General features: G+C 40.3%; 1 protein-coding gene across 1 annotated transcript in view; it reads right to left on the bottom strand.

Moving 5' to 3' along the window:
- Positions 1 to 1,563: 1,563 nt before the first annotated feature.
- Positions 1,564 to 13,357, bottom strand: part of NT5DC3 (5'-nucleotidase domain containing 3) — a 30,192-nt gene continuing 18,398 nt past the window's right edge. The window contains exons 6-14 of the mRNA XM_043519379.1: positions 11,658 to 11,795; positions 10,225 to 10,285; positions 9,747 to 9,849; positions 9,518 to 9,619; positions 7,701 to 7,782; positions 7,142 to 7,228; positions 5,754 to 5,894; positions 5,139 to 5,203; positions 1,564 to 3,731 (exon numbers count right to left, since the gene is read on the bottom strand). Of these exons, the coding sequence (XP_043375314.1) occupies positions 3,470 to 3,731; positions 5,139 to 5,203; positions 5,754 to 5,894; positions 7,142 to 7,228; positions 7,701 to 7,782; positions 9,518 to 9,619; positions 9,747 to 9,849; positions 10,225 to 10,285; positions 11,658 to 11,795 (1,041 nt within the window). The 3' untranslated portion in view covers positions 1,564 to 3,469. The remainder of the gene's footprint in view (positions 3,732 to 5,138; positions 5,204 to 5,753; positions 5,895 to 7,141; positions 7,229 to 7,700; positions 7,783 to 9,517; positions 9,620 to 9,746; positions 9,850 to 10,224; positions 10,286 to 11,657; positions 11,796 to 13,357) is intronic.

Raw genomic sequence — 13,357 nt, forward strand, 5'->3', positions numbered from 1 at the left:
ATGAGTCAAGCTATACAAGTTCTGAAATGGTTGGGTAGGGAAGCATTGGATTTTTTGTCTTTGGTCACAGAGGAGGGAAAAACCCTGCTTAGAAACTTCTGTAGTGGTTTATTGAAGTGCCACTGCCTATTTGAGGAAACATGCTTCAGCAGATGCTCCCTTTGTGGGAAATTCAGATAAGCTTCAGTTCAGTCCTAAACACTGGGAACCATACAATGCGAAATTATCTGCTCATCGATTATCTAGTGTGACATTCTATACCTTGGGAGAGCACCCTGTAACCTCCATATTCCTCACCGATATATAATTGTGATTTGTACATAACACAGGCCATGCGAGATATCAGGGGAAAGGTTATGATCTGCTGAAAGTCACTGTTCCATCAAAATATGTACATCATTAATGCATATGAAGTTATGAGAATTGTATTGTATGGTTGTCACTAAAATATGCTGTGGGTTTGGGAAGCATCCAGGTACTAGCTCTCAAGAGACAGTGCCAAGAAAAGTAACCAATGCCCGGGGGGGTGTCAAACAACCATTAACAGCCATTGTCCAGCAAGGGAACTACAATGCAATGGACTCAACTGCATAAGGCCACATAGGGGAATTGCTCAACCTTGCCTGGGGACTCAGCAATGCCCCCCAGACATGCCTGGACTGGTCCTCCCCGAGCACATGGGACAGAGTATAAAACAGAACCCAGAGGCCACATGCTAGGCCTTTCTCCTGCCCCCACCTATGCTGCAATCAACAAAGAAACTTAGAAGAAGACTAAAGACTTCACCCAGGTTCAAGGGACAAACCTGTGTATTAAGGACTGCAATATCCAGTGCGGTGAGAAAAACTGCTTAATCTAGATGTTGCCCAGTCTAATAGGGTTGAGAGTTTAGACTCTGTGCTTATATTTTCCTTTTCTTTTAGTAACTGACTTTTTGCCTATCACTTAAAAGTCTGTCTTTTGTAGGCAACAAATCGATCTAACTGTTTATCTTTACCAGTGAGTTTGCCTGAAGTGCTTGGTAAATCTGCTCAGGTTTACAAAGGCTGGTGTATATCCACTTTCCATTGACGAAGTGGTGAACCAATTAATAAATTTGCACTGCTCATCTTGAGCAGTGCAAGATGGTATATTTCTGAGGTACAAGGTTGGGAGCTGCAGGGATATGGCTCTGGTGCCTTTCTTTGGGTGACTCATGAGTGGCTTTGGGAACATTCATGCAATCTAGCTGGCTATGGGGCACCTCATGCAGTTGTGTGCTGAGTGATCACAGCGCCTGATGGGGTTCGCTGCTTGTCACTAGCAAAGCATTGAGAGAGCGAGAGCCCAGGCTGGAGAGTTAAGGGGGCAAAGCAGTCCCACAATCCCAGGCTGCACCCCGGGGATCCCATCACACCTAGAATTTCAGTAATTTAAGTAAATAAAGCTCCTCGCTAGTCCATACAGTCCAATTATTTTGCGTGATCTAATTAGTCATCCTCCCCCAATTTTGGGGGTTTAAAACCAAAGAGCGGATATGATTTTGCTTTTCATTTTTCTGTGTCCTCCTGTTTTTTTTCCCCAAACTCATTTACCAACACTGCTCGTTTATTTTGAAACGTAAAAGTAAAAAATTTTTAAAAAGGTGGCTACATCAAACGTGTGATGAAGGCTTAACATTCTGAAACACAAAATATGTCATAGTAAGACACTGTTCAACGTTGAACAAAAAACAAAAAAAGCTGCATTTTAGTTGAACATTCATTCATAGTATTTCCCTGAGAACTAGGACCTAAGTATTCAAAGGTGCCTACTTTGATACTGTCAAAAGGCAAGTGTTCAGCACCTTCTGAAAATTAAGCCATTTAAGAGGTCCAAAGTTAGGCACGCAAAATCACTAGTCATATTTGAAAATTTAGGTCTACACCCAGGGACAACAAGTTTATCACATATAAAACACAGGTTATTATATTACACAAATGTAAAATGCATGTACATGTAGAAAAAGCAGCCCATTAATAATGGGTCTCAGTAAAACTACAGGTTTAAAGATCTATTGTAACTCAAGTATCCAGCACAGAAAGTTACTATACTTACACTACTCCCTCCCCCACAATGTAAACCATTTGATAATTGTTTCTCTCTGAACTTACAATAAAACTTAAAATTTTCAGTCATGTCAAGATATTCTGGAGTCATCAGGTGGAGATCCATCAGACCTGCACCAGAAGAGAGAGGCTATACATTTTTGGTTTTTGTGAACCACAAGGTTGCAGATACGAGTTTCAATATGAAAAAACAAATCTTCCCTTCTAGCCAATTCTGTTTTGGGGGTCTATTTTCCCCCTCTCTGTGCAAGCATAAGTCTCATTATTTTTAAGAGGATTTATACATAGATATTCCTGGGGGAATTCGGCACCACTGCCACGTGCAGAATTCATGTCCATCGCAGATTTCTCTCCCCCCCCGCAGAAAATAGATTCTGCCAGAGAGGCACTGCAATTACACTTTTTGCCCACCAGGGGCTTCTGTGGCATCAGATCAGAGGGCAGCCAGCTCAGGGGCTGGAGCAGCCAGCAGCAGAGAGGGAGGGGGACAGGCTGTCTTTTCACAGTGCCCTGCCTGTGGGGCCAGGTGAGGAGGCACGCAACATGGTAGAGATGGACATAGCAGGACACAGGGCTGCTGAGGGGTAAACTAGGGTTCAAAAGGGTTAGTGGGGGGGGATGGAGACTGGAGCAGGGGCACAGGAGCTAGTGAGGTGTCAGCATTGAGCCAGGGACTGAATGGGAGTGGGGGTGCAGGGACACATAGGGACAGGGGCAGATGTGTCTGACTGAATGGGAGTGGCTAGGGGTCAGCCAGGTCTGCATGAAGGAGGCTCCCCAACTCCCTAACAATCCCTCCCTTCGTCCCCCTCCCCAAAAAAATGTTCCTTACTTCTCCCACCTATACCCAGCAACCCTCCAGACTCCTTCCCAGCAATTACTTCCATCTCCCTCAGCTCCTCTATACCCCGACTCCTGCAAGGGCTTTGCACTGCATCGGAGGGGTATGGGAAATTCATTTCAACTACAATACAGAACTGTTATTACTCAGAGATCTGTATTAATATGCCTAAAAAGGGACCTATTTGTCAAAAAAACATTTCCTAAATCTTTTTTGTTGTCTGTATTGTTATAGACATATTTGCTGACATGTATTTTGAAATGAATTGCCAAAATGATGGAAACTAGTGTGATTATACTGTGTGCAGAACTTTTAATTTTTTGGCACAGAGATTTCCCCCAGGAGTAATACAGGAGAGGAGAGACAAGTTATTTATGAATTCTTGATCTATCAGGACAGACCAGTCCAGTAACTGGATCAAGATACATAAATGTACTAGATGACTTAAAAAAAAAATAATAATAATACATTCTGGTAGTTACTGATGGGTATATTCATCCATTTGGGATGCTATAAAATAACCCAGGTACAAACCCAAATCTCATTTGTTCTGAACCATCTCTTGCAGGAAGGGTACTCTGAATGTACCACTGCACAGCTGGTCTGACCAGGTAGGGAGTTCATGCTGCAAAGGAGTCCTCCTTGGATAAAATGTGTAATTGGGATCATAGTTCAAGAGACAGCTCAGCGATGCCATGTAAATATCAGCAAATCGAGATAAACGCCTTAAGAAATAGGTTGGATTCTGGTCAGTCCTGAATAAGCTCCCAAATTGCAAGTTGAAGAAGTTTCTGGTCATTTCCCTGTCACCAGAGAGAACATTTAAAGAGATAGAGGATGGGGGGGGGGGGGGAAAAGAGAGACACTTTTTAATCAATTTATATAACCCAATATCCGAAATGAACAGAACTTGTAACATAGGAGGAGTTAGTGCCAGAACTCAAAGCCACTTAAACTTGCTTTGAAAGTCATTTCATGTGACAATAGATAATTTAGTAAATATCTTTAGTGTGATTATTAAGAAAGACCTTGACCTTGCACCCACTGAAAACAATGGCATAAAAAGATTGGACTCCCAACATTTCCAATTTTTATTTTGAAGGGCTGGGGAGGAGAAACAGAAGAGATCTTTGTCCTGGTCTTAAAGATTTCCATTTCCCACACAAATGGAAACTTTTGTCAGTAAAACTTGTGTCAGTCAGGGATACAGGGAGGGGGGGGAAATAAATAAATAAATAAAAACAACCACCCTTCCCTGACAAAAGTTTTACCGACAAAAAGTGCCGTTGTGGACAGCGCTTTGTTGGTGGGAGGTGCTCACCTGCTGACAAAGCTACTGCTGCTCATTGGGCAATGGCTTTATTTTGCCAGCAGGGGAGCTTTCTCCTGCCAGCAATGAGTGGCTGCACAGGATACCTTGCACTCAGCATCATAGCTGTAGCAGCACAGCTGTGCCACTGTAAGGTACACAGTATAGACATAGCCTTAAACTCTCACTCTTGAGCTCCTGCATCCTAGCCAGTCTTTCCCAGACACCATTTTTCCAACTGGAAGAGATTTGATAGCAGTCTTTTGGAAATAGGACTGGAAGAGGGAGTTAAGGAGTGGCATTAACTGGTTCTAAAGGCTTTCCCCTTCCCTCTCCCATTATTTTTGTGGAAATTCCCTAACTAACAAGCAAGAGTCTCCACAAACCTCAACTTCTCACACACAGAATCTGACATCTCAGACATAGGTCTCTTGAAGTTTAAAATTTAAAAACATAAGAATGTTGTTATTCCCCTTATTGAGAAGTATGGGTTTGAGTTATGCGACGACTTCCTTATGGAACTGTTACCAATGGGTAGCAGCTGAATGTAGGGAGGACAGGGGAGCAAGGAAATACAGAATTTGGGGGCGGTGGACCAGGGCTGTGCAGGGTGGGAGGAACATCAGGGTAACACAGGCCATTCATATGGGACCATAATATATGTGTTGTGGATCGGGAAGAAGAGAACAGGGCTCTGCAGGGGCACATGGGGAAGGAATTCACATGTGCAAAGGGGGACAGGAGCTGTGTGAGAGGCACATAGAAGACAGATATAAATGTCTGTCCCTATCTATATCCTCTATACTAGTTATGGATATGGATTTCTGGAAAAAAATGGGGGAAGTCCAAACAAAAAAAAAACATTTTGATTGCAACAAGTATTTGAATGTTCATTTCTTACCTCATTTCTTTTCTTTCCTTTTTCCATTCCTGTAAAATCATTTGTGAATCTGGATCTTGGTGAACCTGAAATATAAATGTGGTCAACAAGTAACTAAACATGCACTTTCAGAATAAGAGTTCAATAAAGGGGAAAGACTCATTTGTTGCTGGAACAAGGAAAAAATGCTGCTTAAAAATGGTAATGCTGGTGCACTGCCTATGTGCACTGAAAAAAATCCAAAGGGTCAAGAATCAAGTGTGATCATCATAAACAGAATGGACATGGAGAAATCTACATTATTCCCTACTCACCAACACAAGATGATGGCCCTAGTACAGGTTTAGTGTACTCTCTCTTACCAACAATATTGAAAAAGTGTTTTTGCTGGTTAAACAAAAATATTTCCTTTTTGTTTCAGTGCAGATGTGTTTTATAAGAGTTTGAGAGTAAACTGGCTTATCAAAGAAACTGCAGTTGCAAGAAAGATTGGACCTACAATCAGATTTGAAAGCTTAAACATAACAAAATTAAAGTCAGACTGAAAACACTTTTAAGGCCATTAATTCAAACCCTTAAAGAGTTGGCTGAATCCCCTCTGTTGAATAAAAGCTATTTAAAACAAATACCACAAACCTGCATATGTTCCAATAATCCAGTCAGGGTTTGTAGCCAAGTCATGGTTTGAATGTACTGCTCTGTGTTCATGATTTTAATCTCTGATCGTAACTCTGGAATAATTGCACCTGTGCGCCAGCCATGCTTCAGGGTCAAATCCTATTTACCAACAAGAATTGCAAAAAGCAAGTATAAGCCTTAAGAGAATTGAGATTTACTTCTTTGCCATTCTTTAGCCCATAGGGATGTTAATTAAATTACTTCTTACGTGTAAGCAAAAACATTCAACACGATGGTTCAACTGTGCCAACTTGCAAAAAGGTTTAATTTTAGAGTAAGCTTCAAATCCCACTTTTCTAAAGTTGGGGAGAAGATTCAGGTGGCACAAAGTGAATGGATTCTGACCCAGTAGGAAATTCCCCTGCCACAAGGAGTCTGCAGACATAAGGCTGAAGGAGGCATAAGGGGAAAGGGAGGAGGATCAGAGCATGGAGGAAAGTGCTCCACTAAACCAAGCCTCCAATGGCATAAGGGTGGTTACAGACCCCCAGCTACTCAAACTCCTGCCAAGGCTGATAGGAGCTGGAGCAAGGAATTGGACCAGTTCCCCAAGTTCCCTTCTCCACTGTGCCTGAGTGGAACATGACTGTCCTTTTCTTTCTTGGGCCCTGATTCTGCAAAATATTTGTGTGCACGCTTAAGCGTTTTGCTGAACCGGGGCCCTTATGGCAAGACAGGATGGGGAGTCCTGAAGCTTTTTTTTGTTGTAACACGGCATCACAAAACAGAAGAGATTGAGAACCATTGGTGTAAGGGAAGCCACATGAGGCAACAATCAGAATTAAAATTAAAACGCTGAAGCAGTGGAATCTAATATAGAGCTATCAATTAGTCCATTATTTCAGTTGTGTAGCATGATAGGAGAAAAAAGTAGAGACTTTATGGCTGTAATCGATAGTGTAACATAAAACCAGATGTTGTTAATAGAAAAGTTCAAAATAGAAGTTCATTCATCCCTTATTACAGTTGGTGGTAAATGTCATCCAAACCAGCAATATCCTGCACTTTAGGATAGCTGCATTAAATTCTCTGTTACACATGGTACAAACAGTGCCTGTCTCAAGTGTGCAGGCTTATATGGCTGTTCTTAAATTGTAGACTAGTTAAAAGCTACAAGGCAGCTGGGGAGAGGACGATCATCCTTTTCAGGAAATGATTTTACTTTTCTAAATTTTTATTACAGTAATGTGGATTGATTTTGTTTACTTCTACAAGCCTAGCTATTTTAAAATGTAATATTTCTAAATCAATTGAGTGTTTATACTATTGAATCACTTTTTTCCAAATCTGGAAAAAAGGCTTTAGCTTCCTTGGAACACTATAAAGAAAAGAAAAAAGTTACTTACTGCTAGATCACTGTAAATGTGGTCACCAAAATACAAAACTTTGGAACCCCTCCAGCCAGTAAGCTTCAGAAATTCATATAAGTTACCCTGAAGAAACAAAACAGCAAGATATATGTGTGTGTGTGTGTGTGTGTGTGTGTGTGTGTGTGTGTGTGTGTGTGTGTGTGTGTACTAAAGTAACATCCAACTTTTATGTTATTGAACACTGAGGAATATCTGACAAGTTTAAAAACAGATCTAAAAAGTATTTATTACAGTATGAAAATATTAAAGAGAGTCATACCCTCAATTTCATTAAATACTATAGCTCTTATATTATAGATGCCATTTTTGTAGCAAGATAACATTTAATCACATTTAAAATGAACATGATATGGTAGTATGCTGAAAGTCTACAACTCCATTAATGGATGTTCTTAAAAATTATTCAGTTACTAATATAATTACCTTCAGTACATTAAATTAATTTTAAAAAAACATTATGAAGGCTACAGAAACATATTATGGGAACTGGAAATGAAATCTAGATATGTAATAGAAGGATATATTGGAAACGTACCTGTTTGTAAATCTGGCCTTTCTGCAATTTATGAATTTTGTCCCAAAGCAACACCCCCCTTTCATTCACCTTCCGAAAAGGTCTAAAACAGCAAAATTGTATAGAATTGTCACTATGTCATAGCAAGGCTGCCACTTTTTAAAGTTGGGGTAGGAGGGAAGAGAATACAAACACCCAATTTTTTTAAAAAAAAAAATAGGAGAATTTGGTGTATAATGAGCACACACTCAAAACCAAAAACGAGTTTCCAAACTTTAGCTTTAGCCTGGTGTAGCCAATGTATTTTATACTATATAGACTTCAGTATATCAAAGTTTAAGAAAATGTTTTACTGAGCAACTTAACTGTTTGCTTTCACCTAAAATTTATGAGCATCCAGAGTTAAGGCACAAAAATCAGCTTGCCTACTCAGAGGGATGGCACTATGCTACTGTGAAACCAGGTTGAGCTTGGAAGAGAATAAAAATTAAGAAGGAAAGATAGGCAAGATACTTGTTTTATACATACAAAGCAAAAGGAATCTCTAGAACTAGTTTCTTTACCAGCTGTGACAGGGTCAGGCCAGATAGCTATAGGAGAGTCATAGAAGGCAGATATATTAGCCCCAGGCTAAGTAGGTCCCTTTTCCCTGGGTAAGGTAACAGGGAAGGTTCCAGAACAATCAGGAACCTTCTGGAGACAATTAAGACAGCCTGATTAGAACACCTGCAGCCAATCAAGAAGCTGCTAGAATCAATTAAGGCAGGCTAATCAGGGCACTTGGGTTTTAAAAAGGAGCTCACTTCAGTTTGTGGTGTGCGTGTGAGGAGTTGAGAGCAAGAGGCACGAGGAGCTGAGAGAGAGAATGTGGACTGTTGGAGGACTGAGGCGTTCAAGCATTATCAGACACCAGGAGGAAGGTCCTATGGTGAGGATAAAGAAGGTGTTGGGAGGAGGCCATGGGGAAGTAGCCCAGGGAGTTGTAGCTGTCGCACAGCTGTTCCAGGAGGCACTCTAGACAGCTGCATTCCACAGGGACCTGGGCTGGAACCGAGAGTAGAGGGTGGGCCTGGGTTCCCCCCAAATCCTCCCAACTCTTGGTCAGACACAGGAAGAGTCGACCTGGACTGTGGGTTCAGAAAAATGGACAAGCTGAGGGCTGCCGTGAAGCTCCAAGGCGAGCAAATCTGCCAATAAGCGCAAGACCCACCAAGGTAGTGCAGGAACTTTGTCTCACAGCATACTTTTTTTTTTTTTTAATTAAGAGAAACAGAATAGTTTAAAAAAAACATCACAGCAAGGGTAGAAAATGTCTCCAAACTATATAAAAGTATAAAGGAATTAGACTTTTTAAAAGACAAGCAGGTACATCTGCATAAACACGGCACATTCTAAATTGTTTACTTCAGGAAGAGGGTGTCCAGGGACTCCAGCCAAATCAGTTTGCTCTTTAATGCTCTCACCTAATGCAAGAGATCCGTAAGAACGTCTCCAAACTCAAGGCCTGATCCTGTAAGTTGCGGAGCCACTGCAATTTGGAAAGCAAGACCACTCAAAAACACTGCAAAATCAGATAATAATGGAACAGTCCTGCAGCCCTTACTCAGTCCAACAGTTCCAGTATCTACTACAGGGCTAACTACTCCCTAGACTATCAGCTATCAATTCAGGCTCCAGGGTTTTGTAGTCCTGTATTAGCTCATGACTCTATAAACAGGGTTTCAAATATAATTGTATTTTTATATTACATACGGATGATTTAAAATGTTTCATAATGTGATACATAACCTTACACAGAGAGAATCCCTTGAACCATGCTGTATTAGCAAGATACCCACCTTCTCTTATCATTGAAGAAGTTTGGCTTGTCAGCCTGTACAATGACTACGTCAAAGAGATCCCTCCAGTCCTTTCCAACGATGAACTTCATACCTTTGTCCCTACACAAAGAACAACGGCATTAACAATGAAATAGGGCAGCAGTGAGCTTACATTGACAAAACAATAAACTATCTTGATTTTAAAGTTTTAGAAGTATAGTTAAGAAATAAACAGCAGTAAACTTACACAAAGCTACTGGGACTGTTTGTGATGAGAAATATCTTCTTGCCATGATCAGCCAGCTTTCCTAACACTGCACGGGTCTGCTCGGCATAGCAGATGTACTTCTCTAGGGAAATTATTAATTTTAATATCATGTTGATCATCAATGTAAAGAGAATACTTTGCTACTTTCACTAGAAAACGGTCCAGAACTTTTGATAACTGCAGGTCATGTTTAATTAAGAAAATCCAAGGGAGACATGTGAATAGGGTGACCAGATGTCCCAATTTTATAGGAACAGTCCCAATATTTGGGGCTTTTTCTTATACCTATTACCCCCCACCCTGTCCCAATTTTTCACACTTGCTATCTGGTCACCCTACATGTGAAGCTGAAAATATCTTCCCCTACCCAGGATTTGTAAGTATTAGAAGAAAGCAAGAAAGAAACAATAAAATTATGGAGACAAATAATCCCTACATGTATCTCACTACTACTTACCAATATCTGCTTCAATTGCTCTGTACATTATTCCTTTGATGTGGACATCTCTGATTGAATCCTGTCAAAGATTGATACAGCACTCAGAGTCTTTCAAATATGAAAACTCTGGCCACAGTACAATGTCTGTATGTTGCTTTTATAGCAATTAATTTATCTGTTCTATGCTCTTTATTTCCCCTAAAAACAATGTTACCATGTGATCTTCACTATTGTACGTCACTCCTACGCTAAGAATAAGATTATTCTCCAAGATAGGATCATTTTCATACTTCCCAGAAGTTTGAAACTTAGTGCAACAGAAGCTTTACATAAGTGAGGATTGCAATATAGTTCCCTTCGTTAAGGGCTTAATTAAGAAAATCCAAGGGAGACACACATTACCCTGGAGTGCTAGTCACAACAGATTTTTGTTGACCTGAGGAGTGACGCACATTCCTTGCCTCCTGAGGAAACTGAAGTCTTATAGTTCCTCAGATTAGGATCACTCCCAACTAGCTTGTCATTTAATATGAGAGATTTATAAGTAGATGAAAGAAGCTAAATGTTTAAGCAAAGAAACAAAAAAAAAATTCTGAAGGCATTTGGCTGCTTTCCTCAGCTTGACCTATGCAAGAGTCTTCCTCGTGGTATGGTATACTGCCATTTTGTTACTGGTGTAGCTACAAATCAGGACTTAGATAACACTATGGCTAGCTGAAGTAGTTTAGATATTTTTAGAAGGGAGATAAAGCAAAGATTCCCACATACTAAGGCAGAAGCTAGAGGAAAAAAAAAAATGGAGCTTTGGGAAATCTTCAGAGCTTCTCAAAAAGGATGGAAGACCGACAACGTCAAAAGAATTACATGTGAGCTACAGAGTTTGTAAAAAGTATTTCGTGTCTAATGGAGAAAGGTGACAGACTGTACATTTAAATACATCACACACAAACATGGCACAACATCACAGCTGGAGGTTTACACCTTAGAATTGTAATATTGGACTAGATACAAGAAAAGTAGTGCTTATAAAAAAAAGTTGTTTTTTGTGTTTTGTTTTTAAATTTTAAGTGGGCTAGAGATGGCAGAATCACCATAAGGCTGATCCATGCAGGAGAGGCCCAGGTCTACAGACACACACACACAAAAAATGTATATATACACACACATACGTATGTATACACACACACACACACACACACACACACACACACACACGATTTTTAATAAAAGGTTCTAAAAGATTTCAAGTTAAGGATTTTCAAGGTCTACCATCTTTTTCATAGGTTTTTGCAGTTCTTATTGCAATGCACTGTTCTGTAAGAAACTGGAGCTCCATAACAAGCTGACTAGTTCTGTAAAGCAGAACCAAAGAGGGCTGAAACGTCTTTGAGTTGTCATAAAAGAACGGCATAATTATGTAGGTATCCATGAATCTCTGATAAAGTTAATACCTTGACATCTTTATACAAATGAACAGGTTCATAATCTATGTTGTTTTTCAGAAAATATTCATTCACACAAGAGAGAAGAGTCATCTCTGGTAATGAAAATATATCCATGAACTGCTTCATTGTGTGTCCATGTGAACTCTGCAAATAAGGACATGCGTGTCAGAAATATTTACCAAAACTAAATCCTATAAATCTAACATTTTGGATTCCTTGCCAATTTTTATTTATTTATTACACTATTGGCATTTTACTGCTACAAAATTCTGTTTGCACTAATAAAAGAGAAAACCCACACATCAGTATGACAAAGTTAGAAGCATTCTGCTTTTAAATTAAGGACCAGTAATTCCATCTAGGATTACCACCACATTTTTACAAGAGAAGTGGTTTATTTAAATGATATCATGCGAAATCTCCTAGACGCCTTTGTCTAGAATTTTGCAGTCTGCTTCTCCTATGTATTGCATAGGCTAAAGATGACTAGGGAACCTGTAGTACAAGCTTAGGCTATGTCTCCACTTAAAACACTACAGCAGCACAGCTGTAGAACTGCACGTACAGTGCTGGAGCATTTTAAGTGTAGATACTCACTAGAACAACAGGAGGTATTTTCCCATCACTGTAGTTAATCCACCTCCCCAAGAAGCGGTAGCAAGGCGAATGGAAGAATTCTTCCATCAGCCTAGCAATGTCTACACTGGTGGTTGAGTTGGCTTAGCTATGTGTCTTGAGGGGCGTGGTTTTTTTACACCCCTGAGAGAGGTAGCTATGCCAATGTAAATTTTCAATGCAGACCAGCCCTAAGATTAACAAATATTTTGCTTCCTTCAAGTGGTTATTGAAGAGAAGTAGTAAAAAGCAATAAGGTTTTGTAACCACAAAACCAGGAACAAATTTTTACAGGATATAAAAGCTAAAACACAATTTTAAAATTTCCCAACAGTTGAGAAAACATAATAGAGAAGTAAACTACAAACCCAACCACTCCCAAAAGGACATGTTTTGCTTGGGGTTGCATGCTGGCTAAGCTCAGAGGAATGAACAGCTCCTTTGAGACTACAGTGCTATGAAGGAGGTAAAACAAAACATTCAGGGCCTGCCTCTACACTACCATGCAAGGGACTAGATTTGACAGAGTCTAGTTTTTAAACTCTTTGGGCTGAGAACAAATGGGAGCACAGAGGAAGAATACTCAGCACCAGGGAGTTGGGGGAGAAGTATCTTGCACTGTTCTAGAGAGCTTTCTGGTTGATTTAGGGGCAATACTCATGGGCCCCAAAAGGAGTCAAACACATCCCTTCTTGGCTGAAGGAAGGCATGGTGGGGCTTGGTGCCAAACACACAGGAAGGTGATAGACCCACCGTAGAGGGCACCACCCTCCTCAGAGGGTAAAATTCTAACTGAAAGCTTTCTCTTGGCAATGTCTTTTTGGTGGCCCCATCTCAACCTTCCTAGCAAGCAAGTCTGTGCAGCAGTCAGACGCACCATGAGCTAAACCTTTGTGCAAACCAGGAAGAAGGATGGTCTTGCAGTTAAAGTACTGGATGAGGACTCAGAAGATCTGGGTTTTTTACAGCACTGCAACAGACTTCCTGTAAGATGTTTGACAAGTGACAATCTTTCTGGACCTCTAGTTCCCATCTGTAAAAGGAGGGCGATAAACTTTTCTCCCACTTTTTGTCTTGTCTATTTCAATTGT

Source organism: Dermochelys coriacea, chromosome 1 (assembly GCF_009764565.3).
Source record: "Dermochelys coriacea isolate rDerCor1 chromosome 1, rDerCor1.pri.v4, whole genome shotgun sequence".
Lineage (NCBI taxonomy): Eukaryota > Metazoa > Chordata > Testudines > Dermochelyidae > Dermochelys > Dermochelys coriacea.